At 44.1% G+C, this 24,771-nt stretch overlaps 2 protein-coding genes across 5 annotated transcripts in view; both read right to left on the bottom strand.

The window, feature by feature from the left end:
- The window catches only part of LOC104672676 (zinc finger protein 611-like), a 34,731-nt gene extending 23,067 nt beyond the window's left edge, over positions 1–11,664 (bottom strand). For 2 of the 4 annotated variants that reach the window (XM_030942016.1, XM_030942014.1), the window contains exon 1: positions 2,704–2,831. Coding sequence is in view for 1 of the 4 variants with exons in the window: in XM_030942019.1 (XP_030797879.1) it covers positions 9,948–10,074; positions 11,650–11,664 (142 nt within the window). In the remaining 3 variants the exon portion in view is untranslated. Of the gene's footprint in view, positions 1–2,703; positions 2,865–9,947; positions 10,075–11,649 lie in introns of those variants that run through there. The other 2 variants (XM_030942019.1, XR_004060363.1) reach the window with 2 other exon arrangements.
- Positions 11,665–17,574: 5,910 nt separating this feature from the next.
- Positions 17,575–24,771, bottom strand: part of LOC104672728 (zinc finger protein 808) — a 42,760-nt gene continuing 35,563 nt past the window's right edge. Inside the window, 2 exon segments of the mRNA XM_030942053.1 lie at positions 17,575–17,906; positions 17,909–19,759. Coding sequence (XP_030797913.1) covers positions 17,575–17,906; positions 17,909–19,759 — 2,183 coding nt within the window.

Below are 24,771 nucleotides of genomic sequence, written 5' to 3'. Positions count from 1 at the left end.
CTGTCTCCCAAAGTGCTGGGATTACAGGCATGAGTCACCATGCCCTGACGTCCCTTTTAAAAACTGCTATGGCCTCGGCTTGGTGGCTCACGCCTGTAATCCCAGCACTTTGGGAGGCCGAGGCAGCAGGTCACCTGAGGTCAGGAGTTAGAGACCAGCCTGGATCAACATGAAGAAACCTCATCTCTACTAAAAACACAAAATTAGCTGGGCATGGTGGTACATGCATGTACATCCAGCTACTCGGGAAGCTGAGACAGTAGAATCACTTGAAGCCGGGAAGCGGAGGTTGTGGTGAGCTGAGATCATGCCATCGCACTCCAGCCTGGGCAACAAGAGCAGAACTCCCTCTCAAAAAAAGCGGGGGGGCTATGTAGGCCAGACGTGGTGGGTCATCTCTGTAATCCCACCTGTAATCCCAGTAATTTGGGAGGCCAAGGCAGGAGGATACTTTGAGCCCAGGATTTTGAGACCAGCCTGGGAAACATAGTGAAATCCCGTTTCCAAAACAACTAGCCGGGCTTGGTGGCTCATGCCTCTGGTCCCAGTTACTCAGAAGGCTGAGGTAGGAGGATCGCTTGAGCCCAAAAGGTCGAGGCTGCAGTTAGAGATCACGACAGTGCACTCTAGTCTGGGTGATAGAGCCAGACCCTGTCTCAAGATATTATTTAATGAATTAAATTAAAAGTATTATGTAATAACAGACAGTGACTTTTTTCCCACTTCAATACGCACATCCTACCCCATCCTAGGAAAAGGGAAGGCAGTGATTCACAACTGAATAGTCACTTCCCTCTGGCTGTATAGGGATTCCAAGTGGAAGATACCCCTGATGCCAAGATTTATAGAATGTACATGTCTTATAGATACAAATTTTGAAATTCTCAATCTCATCTATATAATTTAAACAAGTTTTTGTTAGATTATATACACGGAAGTCAACATGTCACAACTAATCATATCCAATGAACTCACGCACTCATCTAAACCCAAAGTCTCTTGCCCCTTGTTTTCTTTTGAGACAGGGTCTCTCTCTGTTGTCCAGGCTGCAGTGTAGTGATATGATATCAGCTCACTGCAGCCTGGACCTCCTGGGCTCAAGTCATCCTCCCAGCTCGGCCTCCAGAGCAGCTGGACTGAGTACAGGTGCACACCATTAGGCCCAGTTATTTACTGTTTTTTTTTGTTGTTGTTTTTTGTTTTGGCAGAGATAGGGGTCTCACTATGTTGCCCAGGCTTGTCTCGAACTCCTGGACTCAAGCAATCCCCTTGCCTCAGTCTCCTGAAGTGTGGAGATTACAGGCATGAGCCACTGTGCCCAGCCCCTCTGTCTTCATTACGGTGCTTCCTTCCCTAATTCTGTACATATCTCTCATTCTCCCCTTCTCTCTCTAGCTGTTGTTTTTTCTTTCTCCCTGGGATTCTGTTTTTCATTTGTACCCCTCTCCTCTTCTGCTGTTTATCTCCTTCTTCCCTCTATTCCTTCTCTTCCACCTCTTCTGCTCCATCCTCGCAACTTATTAACCTCTTATTGCTCCTCCCCAATCTTTCAGTTGTCCTCAGTCTCCATCTATTTCTGCCTCTTCTCCCATCTCTGAGCCTCCTCTGCTCTCCCTGTTAAATTCTCTCTTCCCTGACATACTCCCCTATCCCCACTCTGTGGCACCTCAGATCCCCAGTTGTCCTCCCTGCTGTGGTTCTCCCTCTGTTCTCCTTGACACAAACACCACTCTGATGTCTGTCCTGGCTCCAAATCCCTCCCTCTCTCCCTCACTCTGATGAGCCTCCCTCTTTGCTGCCACTCCCCCTACCTTGCCGTCCTTCATCTCTGTACATCTAGCTTTTCTCTACGTTTCTCCAGTTGCTTTTCTTCTCCTGCTTTCCTAGGTTTTCTTGTCTTTTTTTCCCCCACTTTTGCCATCTCACCAATCCTCCACTTTTGCCATCTCACCAATCCTCTATTTTTCCATCTGTTATGGGCTTTTCTTATTCTTCTTTTCTCTGTCTCAGGTTTTCTACTGCTGTCTGCCTCCTAATCCCTTCGCCCACACAATCGCAGGAGGGTTTGGAGTAAGATGCCTGCATCCCGTAGGAGCGCATTTTCCAGGGGCTGGAGCTCGGCAGGCAAGAAGACCCCGTGTCACAGGACAGGCCCCTGGGACCTCCCCAATGCGGGTTCAGTGGAAGCGGTGACTGCAGAGGGGAGACCTGGGGAGCAGCAGGCCGTGGCAAGAGGAGGGAGGTGGGTTGCGGGGCGACGGCGCCTTAGGACAAGGATGTGGTCTGCAGGATCCCAGGACCCAACAGAGGACTCGACCTCCCCGGGACTGAGGCTGCGGCGCGGCGCTGCAGGGCCCAACGAGGGGGAGGCTGCAAGGCGCGCCCCAGGCAAGAATCCACCTCACGGGTGAGGACTTTGAATAGTGCGGGGCGGGATTAGTCAGAACAAGGTTCTGAGCAGAAAAACTACACAATAGTGTACACATTGCCCTATAACAGAAAGACCGGGGACGGGAACAGCCTCCGGACGACTTTAAACCCAAAAGGAAGCGACCCCTGGGCTCTCACGGGGATGTCTCAATTTGCTCTGGGCGAAGGAAGACGGGCGAGAATTTCGAGGTCTGTGGGGACCCCACGTCCCAGGGACAGAAATGCCGGGGACCTGGGAAGCGGAGACTTAATGCAACACAGAGCAAAACTCACCACGGCGATGTGACCTTCATTCCACCCGATCCGCTTCCGGGTTTGCGTTAATCTGCGCGCGCAGGACAGAAGCCAGGCCTGGACGGGAAGCGGGAGGAGGTCGGCGGGTCCTGGGCGAGGCAGCGGCGGGGCACCAGGCGGACAGACCCTGCTCTTTAGAACCGGCAGAGGGCCGGGGCGGGGCCGGGGCGGGGCCTGCGCGTCTCTCTGCGGCTCTCCCAGCATCTGTTTTCAGGTTTTGGAGGCAAGAGCTCCAGAAAGTCTGAGGAATGATTCCAAAGCCCTGGACTTGTCTGGAACCGGGATGCAAACTAGAATGTGAAATGCAAAGCCCTGCCTGCGCGGCACGTACGATATCACGCTGACGGCCCATAGAGCAGAATAGAAATCCTCTCCCTTTCTATTGCCCATTCACTTGGGAGGGAGAGTCCGCCTTGTGCTCAGCTTCAGAGACTTCCTTAAAACCACAGGCTGGGGTGCGGGACTGAGTGCTCAAGCCAGGGAGGAGTGAGGTCGCCACCTGCTGCTTAAAGACAGCAGAGGCGCGAGGGTGGGAGCCTGAGGTCCCAGGGACTCAGGAAACAAAGGAGAGAATGGCTGAGCCTGGGGTTCCAAGCCAGCCTGGGCGACAAAGTAACACCCGCTGCCACAGGTCTCCCTTCCTAATCTCTCTCTCTTTCCCTTAAAAAAAAAAAAAAAACAAAAACTTTTTTAAATAAAATTTTTGATGGTGTGACATAGGGATCTAACATTATTCTTCTCCATGTGGATATCCAGTTAGTTGTCCCAGTACATTTATGGAAGAGATCTATTACTTCATTTTTTAAATGATTATTTACTTTTTTCTTTCTTTTTTTTTTTTTTTGAGACAGAGAATTTCTTTGTCTCCCAGGCTGGGGTGCAGTGGCGAGATCTCGACTCAATGCAGCCTCTGCCTCCTGGGTTCAAGCGATTCTCCAGCCTCAGCCTTAGGAGCAACTGGCATTACAGTCGCGTACCACCATGCCCGGCTAATTTTTGTATTTTTCATACAGACGGGGTTTCACCATGTTGACCAAGCCGGTATCGAACTCCTCACTTCAAGTTATTTGCCTGCCTCGGCCTCCCAAAGTGCTGGGATTATAGGCATGAGCCAACATGCCTGGCCCAAGAAATATTCTTTACTGTGCTTTTTAAATGTCGACAAAATATAATTGAAAACTAAAAAATCTTCTCCCAAAGGAGAAATCACCTCCACGAAGATAACAGAGAAATAAATAAAAAACCATTTTATTAATAAATAAGCCGTGGACCACAATGTGATGGGAAATAGAGGTAAACAGCTAAGAGGTTGAAAAGAGAGAAAGCAACTTCACTGTTCTATGCAACCCATTAAGTACGTGTTTTCAAGATAAACACTGATCAGTCCTCAGGGAAGAGCACTTGACAACACCCTTGGTCACACATAGTTCATCCTGGCTCTACTTGGTAATGGAGGTGACTATCTGTGTCAGCTAAGTAGCTTCATCCTGAGGGAGGGGGAAAAACCCTAACCCATGTCTTTTTGACAAGTGTGAGTTTTACAACATGGAGACAGGTGCCCTCTCTGGTGAGGCTCCTACAGTACCACAGAAACTGATGTCAGCAGTAAATAATAAAATTTAAAATATATGATTAAGTAGAGAGTTAATGTGAACACAACGCTTGAAGAAAGTCAGTTGGAAACACCAACTCCAAATAAATGGGATCAGCGTTCCCAAGTAGACGTTATGGTTTCACACACAGGGAAAGACAAGCTTTAGTAGAATCACCACATTTTCCATTCAAGACCAGTGCATAGGCTGCAGCAACTTGATTGGTGACGGATTGATACACTTCAAGGAAGGTTACATTATCACTCACATTATCATTATCATTATACATTAGTTGGGGCTAAAGTTACAGAATAACAGCATCTCAAAGCAGAACAATTTTTCTTAGTACAGATCAAAATGGAGTTACTTATGTCTTCCTTTTCTACAAAGACACAGTAACAATCTGATCTCTCTTTCTTTTCCCCACAAAAAAAAAAAAAAAAATGAGACTTCATGTTAGAACTGACTCACTCCCTTCCTGGGGCAAAAAAAAAACACAGACAGGGAAGAGCTCACCCTGTAGAAAGATGGTCCTCTGCTGCCCACTGCACCAGAGATCATGCAGAGATAAGAAAGCCCCACAGGAAGGCCTACAAGTGTATATTTGACCCTGGTCTTCAGATCTCACTCCCCTCCTAGAAAAGCCCCCACACATGAGGCAGCAGAGGGGAGCTGGGCTGGACTGATCTCCCCTTCAGGGTACAGACTCATCCCTGACCACACCCCATCCAGAGGACAGCCCCTCACGTCTCTGTGGATCACAGGCTGAGCTCAGCCCTCAGAAATGGAGGACACAGAGCTTCAATGCTCAATGCTGCACACAGATGACAAGCACCTGGGCCACTGCAGCTATTACTGAGGGTGGGCTCCATCCCTTCAGAATAAGAATCCCTGCTAAAGCAGCACAAAAGCTCTATTTGTAAAATGCCTCTGGACTCTAATGTGAAGCCAGGGTTGAGCTCCAATCAGAGGGGGTGAGCCCAGCACAGCTCCAAGTTTTGACTCTGTCCTCCCCTTGGGGCCTTGTTCTCACCAGGATCCAGACAGTGGAGGAGAAAGGCACAAAAGTAATCACACAGAACAGGCAAGACAGACCAGACGTGATGTGAGGGTTGGACTGTGTGAAAGGAAAATAAATTTGGGGTCCCAAAATCACTAAGCAAAAGGGAAAAGTCAAGCTAGGGACTGCTTAGGAAACCAGACTCATCTTCTATTCAAAGTCACTGCTCTGCTCCCTGATAAAGATGCATATCTGAGTGCCTCCTTTGGCAACACTAATCAGAAACTCAAAAGAAGGGCCTGGCACAGTGGCTCAAGACTGTAATCCCAGCACTTTGGGAAGCCAAGACAGGCAGATCACTTGAGGTCAAGGAATCGAGACCAGTCTGGCCAACATGGTGAAACCCCATCTCTACTAAAAATACAAAAATTATCTGAGCGTGGTAGTGTGCACCTGTAGTCCCAGCTACTTGAGAAGCTGAGGCAGGGGAATCACTTGAACACAGGAGGCAGAGATTGGAGTGAGCTGAGATCTTTCCACTGCACTCCAGCCTGGGTCACAGAGCGAGACTTCATCTCAAAGAAAAAAAAAAAAAAAGAAAAAAGAACCTCATAGATTGCAACCATTTGTGCCTCACTTCTCTGTGACCTGGAAGACCCCTCCCTGCTTCAAGTCTCCCTGGCTTTGTTTAAAGTTGTCCCAACTTCCCAGACCAAACCAATGTACTTCTTATATATATTGATTGATATCTCCCTAAAATGTACAAACTTCAGCTATGCCCTGACCACCTTGGGCACATGTGGTCAGGAATTCCTGAAGCTGTGCCATGGGTGTGTCCTCAGCCTTGGCAAAATAAACTTTCTAAATTAACTGAGATGTGTCTGAGAAGTCCTGGGTTCACAGCTGCAACGACAAATGGCGGACAGCTCAAGCAAAGGCCCTGAGACGGGAGCACTCTTAGCCCCACAAAGAGGAAAGCAGCTCGTGTAGGTGGAGCAGTGGAAAAAAGGAGGGCACAGGTAGGTGATGAGGTCAGAGAGGTCCTGGGGGAACAGATCCATAGGGACAAGGTCTTCAAACATTTTTCTCCCACAACCACATAATATACTATATTAATAAATAATCCACAACAAGTTCATGTAAAGGTAACCAAAATCAACGGAAATTCTGTATTGTCAAATAATCATAGCACAGGGAAGATAAGAAAAGACTGCAAAAGTTAGCCAGGTGTGGTGACCTGCACCTGTAGTCCCAGCTATTCAGGAGACTGAGGCACAAAATCACTTTAAGCCAAGAGGCAAAGATTGCAGTGAGCCACCATCACACCAGTGCACTCCAGCCTCGGTGACAAAGTGTGACTTTGCCTCAAAAAACAAAACAAAAAATAGGCTGGGCATGTTGGCTCACACCTGCAATCCCAGTACTTTCGGATGCTGAGACAGGCGGATCACCTGAGGTCAGGAGTTCAAGACCAGCATGGCCAACACTGCAAAACCTGTCTCTACTAAAAATACAAAAACCAGTCAGGTGTGGTGGCAGGTACATGTAATTCCAGCTACTTGGGAGGCTGAGGCAAAAAGAATTGCTTGAACCTGGGAGATGGAGGTTGTGGTGAGCTGAGATCACACCACTTCACTCCAGCCTGGGTAACACAGTGAAACTCAATCTCAAAAAAAAAGAAAAAAAAAAAAAAAAAGAAAAGAAAACTTCAATATAATAATCTTCTGAATAACTCTAATAAAATTACCTACACCCATGTGGAACAGGCACTTTGTGACTTTTTAAATTTTTTGTATTTTTATTTTTTGAGACAGAGTCTCACTCTGTCACCCAGGCTGGAGTGCAATCATACGATCTTGGCTCACTGCAACCTCCGCCTCTTGGGCCCAAGCGATTCTCTTTCCTCAGCCTCTTGAGTACCTGGGATTACAGGCGTGTGCTACCATGTCTAATGAATTTCTGTATTTTTAGTAGAGATGCAGTTTCACCATGTTGGCCAGGCTGGTTTGAAACTCCTGACCTAAAGAGATCCACAAGTCTTGGCCTCCCAAAGTCCTGGGATTACAGGCATGAGCTACTGCACCTGGTGGCACTTTGTAACATTAACAAGTGGAGTGTGTCAGTTATATTGCATGCCACATACTGAAAAGCCATATGTAAAGTCATAAAAATCAATTAAGAAAACATTGTAACCCATGGTAAAAGAAGCAGGCAAATAATAAGTACATTTACACAGCCTACAGAATTCAAAACAATTTCCTCTTCAGAAAAAAGCCACAGCTTGTACTTACCACCAACACACAATATAAGAACTGAAACACATGATAAGTTTACTACCTTCTGGCCGGGCGCGGTGGCTCAAGCCTGTAATCCCAGCACTTTGGGAGGCCGAGACGGGCGGATCACGAGGTCAGGTGATCGAGACCATCCTGGCTAACACGGTGAAACCCCGTCTCTACTAAAAATACAAAAAAAATTAGCCGGGCGAGGTGGCGGGCGCCTGTGGTCCCAGCTACTCAGGAGGCTGAGGCAGGAGAATGGCGTGAACCCAGGAGGTGGAGGTTGCAGTGAGCTGAGATCCAGCCACTGCACTCCAGCCTGGGCGACAGAGCAAGACTCCGTCTCAAAAAAAAAAAAAAGTTTACTACCTTCTGATATACGAGTTCAAGAAAATACACAGCATTATAAGGAATAAACATTGACTAATGTCCACATGCGGTGCACATGCCTGTAATCCCAGCACTTTGGGAGGCTGAGTCGGGCAGATCATGAGGTCAGGAGTTCGAGAGCAGCCTGGCCAACATGGTGAAACCCCATCTCTACTAAAAATACAAAAAAATATAGCTCGGCATGGTGTAATCCCAGCTACTTGGGAGTGTGAGGCAGGAATCGTTTGAACCCAGGAGGTGGAGGTTGCAGTGAGCCGAGATCGCGCCATTGCACTCCATCCTGGGCAACAGGGCGAGACTCTGTATCAAAAAAAGAAAATAAAATAAAACAAATAACTACTTCTCAAATAAGCTTTGGTATTCTCTAATAGGATGTTCCCGTAGATGGGGCCTTTGAGAGAATTTAGTCATGGGTGTTGACTACTCATGAATAGGACTAGTGCATTTATTAAAAGACACAGTAAAGAACTCATTGCCTGTTCCTCTTTCCCCCATGTCAGGACACAGCAGGAAGATGGCTGGGCTAAACCATGAAGAAGTCTCTCAACAGGAACCAATTTGACTGGCACCTTGCTCTTGGATTTCCCACTTTCCAAATTCATGAGAAATAATTTTCTGTGTCTTAAGCATCCCAGTTTAATCACTGCAACCTCCAACTCCTGGGTTCAAGTGATTCTCCTCCCTCAGTCTCCCAAGTAGCTGAGATTAGAGGTGCAAGCCACCATGCTCAGTTAATCTTTGTATTTTTAGTAGAGACAAGGTTTCACCATGTTAGCCAGGCTGGTCTTGAACTCTTGAGCTCGAGTGATCTGCCTGTCTTGGCCTCCCAAAGTGGCAGGATTGCAGGTGAGGGCTACTGCACCAGGCCTATTTTTAGCATTTAGTAGATTCAATGTTTCACCATGTTGGCCAGACTGGTCTCAAACTACTAACCTAAAGTGATCTACCCACCTCGGCCCCCAAAGTGTGGGATGAGAGGTGTGAGCCACCGCAGCTGGCCAGTCTAAGCTATTTCTGACAGGACAATGAAATGACAGAGACAGGAAAAAAAGCATCTCATCATCAACATCATCGAAGGCTGACAAATCTTATTAAACAAAGGAAATTTAGAGTCTGTACTGTAAAATTTGCAATATTTGAAGCCACCAAATAGTATTAACATGTTTTTAAAATCTTGAGACAGGCCAGGAGTGTGGCTCGTGCCTGTAATCCCAGCACTTTGGGAGGCTAAGGCGGGGGGATCACAAGGTCAGGAGATCGAGACCATCTTGAATAACAAGGTGAAACCCCGGCTCTACAAAAATAAATACATAAATAATATAAGAAACTAGACCACCCTGTTGGCACAAACCTGTAGTACCAGCTACTTGGGAGGCTGAGGCAGGAGGATCACTTTAACCCAGGAGGTGGAGGTTGCAGTGGGCCAAGATCACATGACTGCACTTCAGCCAGGGTGACAAGAGGAAAACTCCATCTCATAAATACATAAATTAACTAATAAAAGGACAGATACAAAAACTGGCATACGTGTACCTTTTCTTCATAACTAAACTTTTTCCATATTATTTAGAATAAAAAGGTTTGAAAAATACTGTACATATATGTTAACAGAAATACAACATACACAGAAATAATTCTGACATAAATAACAAAAAGTTCTACTGGAGAAGGAGTAGTTTTACAGGTTATAATTTTTTTCTTTTTTTTAACCGTGCCCAGCCTGCCGTAAGCTTTTATGCCTACTTTAGTTCTGGAGCCCCCACTGAGCTATCATGAAGAACACAGAACGTCTAAACAAAGGGGACAGTGAAAGTCCAGATGCTACATCACGAAGCTTTTCATTTCAATATCAATACGGCTTCCATTTTAGTCAAGGAACAATGGGAATCCCAAGAGACAACAAGAGAAAATGCAAAGATACACAAGGGCACATCCCCACTTCTGGAGGGAAGTTCTCCTCACCCAGGGAGACCAGGTTCCTGTAATTCTCCAGCATCACAGCCCTGCATAAAGTCCTCTGAGCAGGGTCCAGGTATTTCCACTCCTCCTTAGAAAATTCTATGGCCACATCCCTGAATGTCAATAGACCCTGAAATGAAAACACATTTTGACCAAATGGTTGGAGAAGTTCTTATCTTTACAGAAAATGAGAAGAGGAGAGAGGGGAAAGCAGGGATTTAATTGTAGGAATGTTCTGACAAATCCATGTAAGGGATTTCTCACCACATGATGTCTTCCCAGTTGTGTTTTATTACACTTTTTGAAGAGGTCATGACACCCTCTCAGTATGAACTTCTTATGTTTGTGAAAAAAATACAAGCAATACATCAATAAAAAAATCAATGCAGGGTTCCCGATATAGAAATGTTAGGAACTTTTATTGATACACCAAGTGACATTCACTATCTAGATCAGCCAGAGCATGAGTGAGGTCTTCAAAGATGACAACGTCCACAGTGAAAGATCGGCCAGACATGGTGGCACATGGCTGTAATCCCAGCTACGTGGGAGGCTGAGGCAGGAGAATCACTTGATCACTGGAGGCAGTGGTTGCAGTGATCCGAGATCACGCCTCTGCACTTCAACCTGGAAAACGGAAATTCCATCTCAAAAAAAAAAAAAGCCAGTTGGGGTGCCAGGCACCTGTGGTCCCAGCTATTTGGCAGGTTAAGGTGGGAGGATGGCTTGATCCTGAGGGTTGAGGTTGCAGTGAGCTACGATCACGCCACTGCACACCAGCCTGGGCAACAAAGCAAGACTCCATCTTAAAATACAATAAAATACATTAAAACATAAAAATTAGCCGGGCATGGTGGCGGGCGCCTGTAGACCCAGCTACTTGGGAGGCGAGGCAGGAGAATGGCATGAACCCGGGAAGCTGAGCTTGCAGTGAGCCAAGATCACGCCACTGCACTCCAGACTGGGTGACAGAGCGAGACTCCGTCTCAAAAAAAAAAAAAAAAGTAACCATTTTTACCGAAAACACGTTTCACAAGCCTCTCCACAGTAACACCACATTCTCCATGAGCTTAATGTGCTAAGAATGATTTAATGAATCTCCTGCTATTATTTAGGTAGATTTCCTATTCTTAATGATGGAGAAAAACACCTTGTATCATTCATGTCTGTGTATGAACTTTCCATTATAATTAGTAAGATTTTTGGAGTCAGAAACACAGTAACTCACTCAATTACCTAAAAATGTAGTACAAAATAAGGAAGAAAAGATTTTCCCTTTTTGGTTTCCTTTTCTAGAATTTACACGTACTTAGTGCACATTGATACGTGACTTCCATTGGCAGTTGCTCTAATCCTGGTCCACAGAGAGCTGACAGTGCATCCAGATGTGGCCCCTGAACAATCCCTGCTGCCCAACAGCACTGACACCACGGGACCCTCACCCCATCTCCATCCATGTCTGGGTGTGAGCCCTTCCCAGCCCCAGGCCCAGGCCCTGGCCCTGTGCCACCTCTTCCCAAGTTCATGTCACTCGATCAAAAGAGATGGAATCTAAGCGAAATGAGAGGGAATGAGGGAAGGCATGGGTGAGTGTCAGCAAAACTGTCAGGCAGGACACTTGAGACTCAGAGAAGATTCCCAACACCAAGGCCCAGCGTTGCTGAGAAGAAAGAGACAGAACAATCCACCGAGAATATCATCTCACTTGAGGAAGAGCCATTTCTGTCTCCTTTGCTTTCCTCTTCCTCTTCCGGATTTCTTCCTCACATACCAAGAGCCTTTGGAAATCAATCCTGAATGTTAAAAATGTGTTGTTTATTGCTCGTAATCAACACACCCACTCCCTGTAACACAACCACACATACAAAGTGACATGCACGTCCATGTGAAAAGAACACCAAACAGGCTTTGTGTGAGCAACGAGTCTGTTTATTTCACCTGGGTGCAGGCAGGTAAGTCCGAAAAGAGAGTCAGCAAAGGGTGGTGGGATTATCATTAATTCTTACAGGCTTTGCAATAGGTGGTAGAGTTAGGAGCAATGTTTCAAGGGCAGGGGGTGGATCTCACAAAGTACATTCTCAATGGTGGGGAGAATTACAAAGAACCTTCTTAAGGGTAGGGGAGATTACAAAGCACATTGATCAGTGACAGTGGGGTAGAAACAAATCACAAAGGTGAAACGTCATCAGTTAAGGCTATTTTCACTTCTTTTGTGGATCTTCAGTTGCTTCGGGCCATCTGGATGTATATGTGCAGGTCACAGGGAATATGATGGCTTAGCTTGGGCTCAGAGGCCTAACACAAAGGAGACCTCACCCTGAGGAAATACAGTCCCTTCTGCTGCCCTCCAAACCAAGGATGATAAACTCCTACAGGAAAACTCTGGCTCCCCTCCTGGAGAAGCCTCCACACATGCTGCAGCAATGGGGAGCTGGGCTGGAATGAGCTCCCCTTCAAGGCACAGACCCATCCCTGACCAAATCCCATGCAGATGCTGGGTGCGGTGGCTCATGCCTGTCATCCCGGCACTCTAGGAGGGCAAGGTGGGTAGATCACTTGAGTTCAGGAGTTTGAGACCAGCCCGGGCAACATGGTGAAACCCCATCTCTACCAAAAATACAAAAATTTAGTCAGGTATTGTGGTGCACATCTGCACATCTGTGGTCTCAGCTACTTAGCAGGCTGAAGTGGGAGGATCACTTGAGCTCAGGAGTTTGAGACCAGCCTGGCCAACATGGTGAAACCCTGTCTCTACTAAAAATAGAAAAAATGGGCCAGGTGTGGTGGGTCATGCCTGCAATACTAGCACTCTGGAAGGCCGAGGTGTGCTGATTACTTGTGGTAAGCAGATCAAGACCAGTCTGGCCAACATGGTGAAACCCTGCCTCTACTAAATACACAAAAAGTAGCCGGAGGTGGTAATGGTCTGTAATCCCTGCTACTCGGGAGACTGAGGTAGGAGAATCACTTGAACCTGGGAGGTGAAAGTTGGAGTGAGCCCAGATCACATCACTATACTCCAGTCTTGGTGACAGACTAAGACTCAAAAATACAATACAATAAAATAAAATAAAAGTAAAAATACAAAAATTAGCCTGGTGTGGTGGCACACACCTGTAATCTCAGCTACTGGGGAGGCGGAGGCACAAGAATTGCTTGAACCCAGGAGACAGAGGTGGCAGTGAGCCAAGATCACAAGATCAGATTGCAATCACAGCCTGGACGATAGAATGACTCTGTCTCAAAAAAAAAAAAAAAAAAAAAGGTTCATTTCTGATGTGATTGATGCAGAGATAATAAAACCTGAGTAATATGATACAGACTGATAGGCAGAGGGAACTTCAGATGGGGGTGGGAGGGCATGGGAGTTATCTGAGTGGAGGGAAAGGGACAGGTTACATAGGGTAAGAGCAGGGAAAATGACCTGAGACAGGAAGGATTTTGACGTTTGGGAAAAGAGAAAAGCAAATGTGACCAGGGCAGAGGGAGTCAGGAGATGCGGGCAAGCTCCCAGGAGGAGGCTGGACACTGGCAGGGGCCCTGGACACAGGGCTGTGGAGCCACAGTGAGGAGCTGGGCTTTTGTCCTGGGGAACACGGGAAGCCGGTGGAGGGTTCCCTGCCAGGGACTGACATGATCTGCCTTAGATTTCGCTGTGATATCCTCATACAGAGAAAGGCCCCGAAGATGGTCTCTGTGTCTGAGTCTACACCTCTGTTTCTTCCATTCTTCTGCTTTTCTTATTTTTAGGGTACTGCAACCCATTGAAAATTCTAATTACAACTGGGTACTCCTCTCCTCAAAAAAGAAAAAAGAAGAAAAGAAAAGAAAAGCCACATCCAGACACACAATCCATTTTGCCAATCATTTCAGGGGCCAGGGTCACTCGGGTTGAGCTTTTCCGGTCAAGCCCCTCATCGCCAAGTTGCAGGGAGGCTCACTGGGGCTCAGATTGGAAGACATTTTCAGCAAGTTACCCTGAGAAGGTCTGAGATGAGTGAGAAGTTGTGCCTGAATTCTTACATTGGGGGGCTGGAAAGGGTAATGGGAAGGGTTGGTCTTACCACCCCCATCCTTGAAAATTAGAGAAGCATCTTACACATACCTGGGCTAAAGAAACTTCTTTTGGAAGGTTCTGATGACATTGATTCCTGACAGTTAGTTCTTCCTTACAAGAAAATCACAGTAACATTTATAAAATGCAGAAGTGTGAACACACAGTTATTTACCTTGAAAACAGTGAAAGAAGGTCAGCTGTAGAACTAAGACATAAGCAGATTATTTCAATCAAGAATACATGAGTGGTCACGCACGGTGGCTCACGCCTGTAATCCCAGCACTTTGGGAGGTCGAGGTGGGCAGATCACCTGAAGTCAAGAGTTAGAGATCAACCTGGCCAACATGGTGAAACCTTGTCTCTACTAAAAATGCAAAAAATTAACCGGGAATGGTGCAGGGCACCTGTAATCCCAACTAATCTGTAGGCTGAGGCAGGAGAATCACTTGAACCCGGGAGGCAGACGTTTGAGTGACACCAGATCACACTATTGCATTCTAGCCTGAACAAAAACAGTGAAACTCCATCTAAAAGAAAAATAAAAAGAGGCTGGGCACGGTGGCTCATGCCTGTAATCCCAGCACATTGGGAGGCCGAGTCAGGCAGATCACGAGGTCAGGAATTGGAGAACAGCTTGACAAACATGGTGAAACCCCATCTCTACTAAAAATACAAAAATTAGCCAGGCATGCTACTGGGTGCCTGTAATTCCAGCTACTCAGGAGACTGAGTGAAGAGAATGACTTGATCCAAAGAGGCAGAGGTTGCAGTGAGCTGAGATCGCACCACTGCACTTCATCCAAGGTGACAGAGTGAGACTCCATTTCAAAAAAAAATAAAAGAATTGAATACATGGATGCTTTTGGAGCAGTGTTCTATGCCACGCCAGCCCATATTTCAACAATTTTCCACAATGGCCCACAGGGCCTTGAGGGAAACACACAATAAATAGCTCCCAGCTCAAGATTTTAACAAATGACCGAAAGAAAGAAAACTGAAAAACAGACTAACTGGTTAAACTACATTTTGATGTTAATTAAAAGGTCACTGATATCTGGCCGGGCGCAGTGGCTCATGCCTTTAATCCCAGCACTTTGGGAGGCTGAGGCGGGTGGATCACGGGGTCAGGAGATTGAGACCATCCTGGACAACATGGTGAACCCCATCTTTACTAAAATACAAAATATTAGCTGGGCGTGGTGGTGCATGCCTGTAGTCCCAGCTAGTCAGGAAGCTGAGGCAGTGGAATCACTTGAACCCAGGAGGCAAAGGTTGCAGTGAGCTGAAATCACGCCACTGCACCCCAGTCTGCGGACAGAGCACGATTCTGTCTAAATAAATAAATAAATAAATAAAGTCCCTGACATCTTTACCAAGTACACACTGAAACAGTCAAACTTAAGTATTAGGTACCAAAGGCTTCCAATAAATAACAAAGACTAGAAAGCATGCAGACCTCGATCTGAACTGGATGCTAATTTCAAACAGCAACTATTTTGAAACTGTTGTAAAAAAAAAAAAAAAAAAAAAAAAACTAACGAATTCTGGGGTCAACCAGAAAATAACTGGAAAATAGACAAGTACACAAATGAATGATACGAGCTGATTACAGGATGCTGCAAAGGCATCTTTCAGAAGTCATTATGGATTAAGAAATAAAATTTTGAAAACTAAGATTTATCTCAAACTCAAACTGCAAAAAAACAAAAAATCAAAAAATAGAGAAATGAAGAGAAACCAGAAGGAAAAAAAGGAAGTCTTTTATACAACGAGAACGAAAACATTTTTGATGTCTCTTTTTTTTTTTCATTTTTTTGTTTGTTTTTTTGAGATGAAGATTCACTCTGCCACTCTGGCTGTACTACCGTGGAATGATTTTGTCTCATGGAAACCTCTGCCTCCCAGATTTAAGCGACTGTCATGTCTCAGCCTCCCAAATAGCTGGAACTAAAGGTACATACCACCACCTCTAACTTTTGTATTTTTACTATAGACGGGGTTTCACCATGTTAGCCAGGGTGCTCTTGAACTTCCGACTTTAGGTGATTCGCTTACTTCGGTCTACCAAAGTGCTGGGATTGCAGAGATGAGACACCACGTCCGGCTTTGATATCCTTTTCTTTTTTTTTCTTTTTTTTTTTATTCAGACTCTCGCTCTGTCACCCAGGCTGGAGTGCAGTGGCGCGATCTCAGCTCACTGTAAGCTCCGCCTCCCAGGTTCACACCATTCTCCTGCCTCAGTCTCCTGAGTAGCTGGGACTACAGGCGCCCACCACCATGCCCGGCTAATTTTTTGTATTTTTAGTAGAGACGGGGTTTCACTGTTTTAGCCAGGACGGTCTCGATATCCTGACCTCGTTATCTGCCCGCCTCGACCTCCCAAAGTGCTGGGATTACAGGCGTGAGCTTCTGCAGCCAGCCTGATATCCCTTTTAAAAAGTAGTCTCAAAAAAGTACTACCTCTTTAAAAAACTACTATCTCAAAAAGGAGAAGAAGGAGGAGGAGGAGGAGGAGGAGGAGGAGAAGAAGAAGAAGAAAGAAAAGAAGAAAGAAGGCAGGGCGCAGTGGCTCATCCCTGTAATCTCATCACTTTGGGAGGCCAAGGTGGGTGGATCACCTTAGGTCGGGAGTTCGAGACCAGCCTGACCAATATGGAGAAACCCTGTCTCTACTAAAAATATAAAAGATTAGCCGAGCGTGGTGGCACATGCCTGTAATCTCAGCAACTAGGGAGGCTTAGGCAGGAGAATGGCTTGAACCCGGGAGGCGGAGGTTGCAGTGAGCCAAGATCGCACCATTGCACTCCAGCCTGGGCAACAAGAGCGACACTCCATCTCAAAAAAAAAAAAAAAAAAAAAAAAAGAAGAAGAAAGAAAGAAAGAAAAAGAAAATAAGAAAGAAAAAAGCAGGCTGGGAAAAGTGGCTCACATCTGTTGGCCATGCTGGTTTCAAACTCCTGACCTCAAGTAATCTACATGCTTTGGCCTTCCAACGTGCTGGGATTACAGGCCTGAGCCACCACACCTGGCCCAATCCTCTTAACATAAACACTTTAATGTCAATTAAGGCTTGAACTCAATGTTAAGTCAACACAAACTCAAGTCAATGCTGAATTGACTCTAATGTCAATTAATGCTTGATGGTTTGCTACAGTCATTGCATTGGGAACAGTTATCTCAAAAATGAATTTTCTGATGTTCTGCAAAGAGTGACCTCCGACTAAAGACCTTGCCACACTTACGACGTTTGTAAGATTTCTGTCCAGTATGGATTCTCTGATGTCTAATGAATGTGAAGTAAAGGCTTTGCCACAATCATCACACTAGTGAGCTTTCTCTCCTGTATGAATTCTCCTATGTTTTGCATAAGATGAAACTTGACTGAAGACCTTGCCAGTCATGACATTTGTAATGTTTCTCTGCAGCATGAGTTTGCCAATGAACTGCAATGTACAAACGATGTCTGAAAACTTTGCCACATTTATTACAGTTGCAAGATCTCTCTTCATTATGTATTCTCCAGTGATTTCCAATCATTGTAGAGTTCCTGAAGACTTTGTGACAATCGTCACATTAGTCAAGTTTCCCTACACCATGAATTGCCTGATGGTGAATAAGTGTTGACCTATCACTAAAGGTTTTGCCACACTCATAACACTTGTAAGGTTTCTCTCCAGTGTGAATTCTCATATGTCTTTTAAGGTGTGATTTGTGACTGAAAACTTTGTCACGTGCTTCACATTTGTGAGGTTTCTCTCCAGTATGAGTTCTATGATGACATGAAAGGTGTGATTGTTCATTAAAAGTCTTCCCACATTCATTACACTTGTAAGGTTTCTCTGCAGTGTGAATTCTAGTATGTCTTGTCAGGTATGAATTACGCACAAAAGCCTTGTCACAAACCTACATTTGTAAGATTTCTCTCCAGTATGAAGTCTACGATGGCATACAAGGGATATCCAGTGACGGAAGATATTGCTGCACTCATTACACTTGTAAGGTTTCTCACCACTATGAACTCTACGATGGCATACAAGGTTTGACCTCAGACTGAAGGTCTTGCTGCACTCATTACACTTGTAAGGTTTCCTTCCACTATGAATTCTAGTATGTTTTGCTGCATAGGAATGACATATGAAAGCCTTGTCACAAACCTTACATTTTTAAGATTTCTCTCCACCATGAAGTCTACGATGCCATACAAGGGATGACTTGTAACTGAAGGTCTTGCCACACTCATTACACTTGTAAGGTTTCTCTCCAGTATGAATTATAGCATGGTTTGCCAGATAGCAATGACACGTGAAAGCCTTGTCACAAACTTTACATTTGTAAGGCTTCTCTCCAGTATGAAGTCTGTGATGACGGGAAAGGTGGGCTTGTCGATTAAAATCCTTCCCACATTCATTACACTTGTAAGGTTTCTCTGCACTGTGAATTCTAGTATGTCCTGTAAGGTCTGAATTACGCACCAACGCCTTGTCACAAACCATACATTTGTAAGATTTCTCTCCAGTATGAAGTGTAAGATGGTATACAAGGTATGACTTGCGACTGAAGGTCTTGCTGCACTCATTACACTTGTAAGGTTTCTCACCACTATAAAGTTTATGATGGCGTAGAAGGGATGACCTGCGACTGAAGGTCTTGCCGCACTCATTACACTTGTAAGTTTTCTCTGTAGTGTGAATTTTTCTATGCCAAGTCAGCTGTGAATTACACGTGAAAGCTGTGTCACAAACCTTACATTTGTATGGTTTCTCTCCAGTATGAATTCTCTTATGTGTCTCAAGGGTTGATTTCTGGCTGAAAACGTTCTCACATTCTTCACGTTTGCAAGGTTTCTCTCCAGTATGAAGTCTATGATGATGTGAAAGGTGTGACTGTTGATTAAAAGCCTTCCCACATACATTACACTTGTAAAGTTTCTCTCCACTATGAATTGCCTTATGAATTACAAGGGCTGAATTTTGACCAAAGATCTTGCTACACTCATTACACTTGTAAGTTTTCACTCCAGTATGAAGTCTACGATGGCATGTAAGGGATGACACCTGACTGAAGGACTTGCCACACTCATTACACTTGTAAGGTTTCTCACCCGTGTGGCATCTCTGATGGCATGCGAGGTACTGCTTGTGATGAAAGAGCTTGCCACATACATCACGTTTATATGGTTTGTCTCCTAAATTGATTATCTCGTGTTTCCTTAAGAGTGAGCTATAAGTAAAGGCTTTGTCACTCTCATTACATTGGAAAGATGTTTCTCTCATGTGTACTTCCTGTTCTTCTGTGAGTAATGAAGAAGTTAGGGAATTATTCCCATGGTTATTAGAAATACGGATTTGAGGCCTACAAGAAATTCTTTGGGATGCTGAATCCAAGGGAGCATCATTAGTAGATTTCTCAAGTTGATTAGCAATTATACCTTTGATCTGAAATAAGTGGAGTTCAGGCAGATACGAATAAAAGCTTGATCCAAGCTGGTCATTAACAGGCTTGTTTCCAGCATGCCTTTGATCATAACTGTCTGTACTACCAGTCAAGATTTTAATTTTTGTCATGGGTGCTTCATGGCCATTTCTTTCATCTTCTTGACACTGAAAATCAATGTCATGAATTTCTTTCTCAATATCCTGGAAGCAAAAATCTCCAATGTGATGACTTACATGTCTTTGCAATGCCCCTGTGTAGAACACTTCCATATTGCCCTGCCCTGTTGACAAGACATCCTTTATCATGCATTTGGAAGTGATATCTACAAAATATAAACACCAATAGGTTTCCAATTAAGTACAGATGGTAAATCATACTGAAGTGTGTAAATATGACACACAAAAACAATACTTATTTTGAAGTTCCCAAAAATGATCTTCAAAGTTTAAGAACACAAAAGGAGTAGATTCTTTAATAAATAAAGGGCAATTACATGTCCTTCAAATCAATTCTATGAAAGTCTATTTTCTGGCCAGGCACAGTGGCTCACGCCCATAATCCCAGCACTTTGGGAGGCCAGGGCAGGTGGATCATGAGGTCAGGAGATCAAGACCATCCTGGCTAACACGGTGAAACCCCATCTCTACTAAAAATACAAAAAATTAGCCAGGCACGGTGGCGGGCACCTGTAGTCCCAGCTACTCGGGAGGCTGAGGCAGGAGAATGGCGTGAACCTGGGAGGCGGAGCTTGCAGTAAGCCGAGATCGCGCCACTGCACTCCAGCCTGGGTGATAGAGCAAGATTCTGTCTCAAAAAAAAGAAAGTCTATTTTCTATAACATGACAAAACACTGACAGGGCACAAACATGTGTAAGCCTAAAGTAAGGAGTATATTTCCACCATGACCCTAAAGTGTATGACAATTTGCAAAGAACATATCAGTGTCACATCAATGAAGAGAAAAATATATATTCTTCATATTTAAACCATATTTACTGTATACAAATAAATGCTAAAAAAATGCACACAATATACTATATTGGTAAATAATACACAGCAAGCTCATGTAAGGATAACCAAAAGCACTGGAAATTCTGTATTGTCAAACAATTACAGCACTGAGAAGATAATAAAAGATTACAAAAATTAGACAGGTGTGGTGGCCTGTGCCTGTAGTCCCAGCTACTTGGGAGGCTGAGGCACAAGAATCACTTGAACCTGGGAGGCAGAGGTTGCAGTAGGCCGAGATTGCACCACTGCACTCCAGCCTGGGCGACAAAGTGAGACTCTGTCTCAAAAAAAAAAAAAAAAGAATGTTAATACAATATTTTTCTGAATAAATGTCATAAAATTACCTATGTCCACACAGAACAGGCACTTAGTGATGTTTTTAAACTTCTCATATTTTTATTTTTTTGAGATGGAGTCTTGCACTCCAGCTTGGAGTGCCATGGCGGAATCTCAGTTCACTGCAACCTCTACCTTCTGGGTTGAAGTGATTCTCCTGCCTCACACTCCTGAATACCTGGGATCACAGGCACGCACCACTATGCCTGCCTGGCTAGTTTTTGTGTTTTTAGTAAAGATGGGGCTTCACCATGTTGGTCCGGCTGGTCCTGACCTCAAGTAATCCACCCACCTCAGCTTCCCAAAGTTCTGGGATCACAGGTGTGGGTCACTGCACCCGGTGGCACTTGTGACATTAACGAGTGGAGTGTGTCAGTTATATTGCATACCATGTACCAAAAAGCCATATATAAAATTATAAAAATTAATTAATAAAATGTTGTAACCCATGATAAAACCAGCAAGCAAATGACTACATTTATACAGCCTACAGAATTCTGAACAATTCCCTCTGAAGAACAAAGCCACAACTTCTACTTAACCACCAGCACACAATATCAGAACTGAAATACATGTTAAGATCACTACCTTCTGATGTATGAGATAAATGAAATATACAGCATTTGGCCAGGCGTGGTGGCTCACGACCACGCCCAGATAATTTTTACAGTTTTACTAGAGACGGAGCTTCACCACGTTGGCCCGAATGGTCTCGATCTTTTGACCTCATGATCCGCCCTCCTCGGCCTCCCAAAGTGCTGGGATTACAGGAGTGAGCCAACGCGCCCAGCCTCTCTATTTTTGAGAGAGAATTTCGCTCTTGTTGCCCAGGCTGGGGTGCAATAGCGTGATCTAGGATCACCACAACCTCTGCCTCTTGTTGGTCAGGATGGTCTTGAACCCCTGACTTCATGGTCTGCCTGCCTCAGCTTCCCAAAGTGTTTGGATTACAGCATTGTGATTGCGGTGAGCCACCGTGCCCAGCAATAGTCTGTTTTCTTTGATATTAACATAGCCACCTTGTGTACTGATGATTAACATTTGCATGGAATATCTTTTTCCATCCTTTGAATTTCATTCTGTGTATGTCCTTAGAGTTAAGGGGGTTCTCTTGTGGACAGACATCAGTTGAATCCTATTTTCTTCTGATTCTAAAGTTACATCATTTAGATTTGAAGTACTCATAGAGAAGTTCTTATTGTTGCATATTGTTACATACCATCTGTAGATCTTGTAACATCTTGTAGAATTTTTGTCCTGCATACCTCTCTTCCTATCGGCTTTTGTGTTTTGTTGATTTTTTTTGTAGTAATGTGCTTTGATTCCCATCTCATCTCCTTCTGTGTATGTTCTGTAGATTTTCTTTTTGTGGTTACCATTGCAGTTATGTAAAATATTCTAAGTTGAAAATTCTACTTTAAAATGTTAACAGTTTAACTTTGATCATACACAGAAAACTACTTCATAATTTGGCTCTGACTTTATGTTATTAATGGCATAAATTACTTCTATATATGTTATGTTTTTATTAACATAAACTTATAGTGCATTTTAAGTGATTTTGCCTTTTAAATGCTAGGAATGAATTAAAAGTCAAGTTTCAAATGAAAAATACATGAACACATGCTTGCATATGTGATCATTTAATGACCATTAATGCTAAACTTATATTTTCATTTTGGTTAGTGTACTGTCTTGGGTCCTTTTATTTCATCTTGAAGAACTCCCTTTAGCATTTCTTTTTAGACAGATCTAGAGTACTAATGAACTTTCTCATCTCTTCTTTATCTAGGAAAGTCTAAATTACTCCTTTATTTTTGGAGGTGACTTTACTAAAGAGTAGTTCTTAGCAAAATCCATTAAAAAGTAATTTTAATTGTGTCTCTTTGTGAATGGCCTTGGGTCAATTTTAGTTAGAGTGGTCAAGTTTTTTTAATTTATATATACTTTTTTTCTTCCGATTTGGGACCTTTTAGAAATTCTTAGTTCAGGCCGGGCGCGGTGGCTCAAGCCTGTAATCCCAGCACTTTGGGAGGCCAAGACGGGCAGATCACGAGGTCAGGAGATCGAGACCATCCTGGCTAACACCGTGAAACCCCGTCTCTACTAAAAAATACAAAAAACTAGCCAGGCGAGGTGGTGGGCGCCTGTAGTCCCAGCTACTCGGGAGGCTGAGGCAGGAGAATGGCATAAACCCGGGAGGCGGAGCTTGCAGTGAGCTGAGATCCGGCCACTGCACTCCAGCCTGGATGACAGAGCAAGACTCTGTCTCAAAAAAAAAAAAAAGAAAAGAAAAGAAATTCTTAGTTCAATTGCATATTCCGATCCTCTGTCTTCTATGTACGAACCTCCAATAGTTTGTATATTTTTCTCCTTGATCACTTGATAGTATCCCACAAATTTATTAGAATCTGTTTGCTTTTCTTGGCCAGGTATAGTGGCTCACACCTATAATCCCAGAACTCTGGGAGGCCGAGGTGGGCAGATCACTTGAGGCCAGGAGTTTGGGACAAGGCAGGCCAAAAAGATGAAACCCCATCTCTACTAAAAATACAAAAATTAGCCAGGTGTGGTGATGCCTATCAGTAGTCCCAGGTACTTGAAAGTTTGAAGCATGAGAATCACTTGAGCTTGAGAGATGGAGGTTACAGTGAGCCACAATTGTGCCACTGTACTCCAGCCTGGACAACAGGTGAGACTGTGTAAATATATATATATATATATATATATATATATATATATATATATATATATATTGTTGTTTGCTTTTCTTTGTTTTCTTTTTTTCTTTGAAGATGATACTCTGGAGTAACATATCTTTATTTGTGCTTATTTTTTTCTGTGACTTCTTCAGTCTGATGTTTTGCAGCCTAACGAAGTTTTACTTCAGCTACTGTATTTCCACTCCAGAATTTGATTTTTGTTTTCAATAGTTTCTTCTTTGTTTTTTTTTTTTCTTTTTTTTTTTTTTTTTGAGACGGAGTCTCGCTCTGTCGCCCAGGCTGGAGTGCAGTGGCCAGATCTCAGCTCACTGCAAGCTCCGCCTCCCGGGTTCACGCCATTCTCCTGCCTCAGCCTCCCAAGTAGCTGGGACTACAGGCGCCCGCCACCTCGCCCGGCTAGTTTTTTGTATTTTTTAGTAGAGACGGGGTTTCACCGTGTTAGCCAGGATGGTCTCGATCTCCTGACCTCGTGATCCGCCCGTCTCGGCCTCCCAAAGTGCTGGGATTACAGGCTTGAGCCACCGCGCCCGGCCTTTCTTTGTTTTTATATTCTCTTTTTCATGTATTATTTTCCCAATTTCACTTAGTTGTTTATCTCTGTTACCTTTTAGCTCATTAGGTATCTCTAGGTAGCTGCTTAAAATAATTTTCAAGCAATTCAGAGGGCTGCCTTAAAAAGTTTGGTTTCTGGAAATAAATTTATTAGTATAATTTTGGTCACATTTCCATCTTCTTGTACTCCTTTTAACTTTTGTTTGATGTTTAGTGAAATAACCACTCTTCCCAATGGTTTTGTATAAAAATTGCGTAGGGGGAGAACTTTACTAATGAGCCTGTTGTACAGGATGAACGAACATTCACTCCTTTTCCGTGGGTGTGTCTTTCTTGGTTTCATGCATGTACTATTACTAATGGATATATTGCTGCTCTTTAATATCTTATTTTCTCTAAAGGGCTAACTCCTGGTTTTTCTGAGAAACTTTGAGTTTCTGTTGTATTGTTCTTCTCATAATCTTTATTACATTCCTTCATAGTCCTGCTGACTCCTGTATATTTCCCACTGCTCCAATGTATCACCTTACTCTCTTACATTTTTGGCATTGTGAACGTGTAATACAAAGTATGCTGACATTCCTTGCAATATCAGAGACAGATGAGGTAGTTTCTACTTCCTTCATTAGATTCTAAACATGCCAGAACCATGGGTTCAAGTTTCTCTTTTCATGCATTCCTAGGGAGGATCTGTGTATGGAGAATCAATGCA

The sequence above is a fragment of the Rhinopithecus roxellana genome, chromosome 12 (genome assembly GCF_007565055.1).
Source record: "Rhinopithecus roxellana isolate Shanxi Qingling chromosome 12, ASM756505v1, whole genome shotgun sequence".
Classification (NCBI taxonomy): Eukaryota; Metazoa; Chordata; class Mammalia; order Primates; family Cercopithecidae; genus Rhinopithecus; species Rhinopithecus roxellana.
The sequence above is the reverse complement of the archived record's forward strand: the minus strand, read 5'-3'. Positions and strand labels throughout refer to the sequence as shown.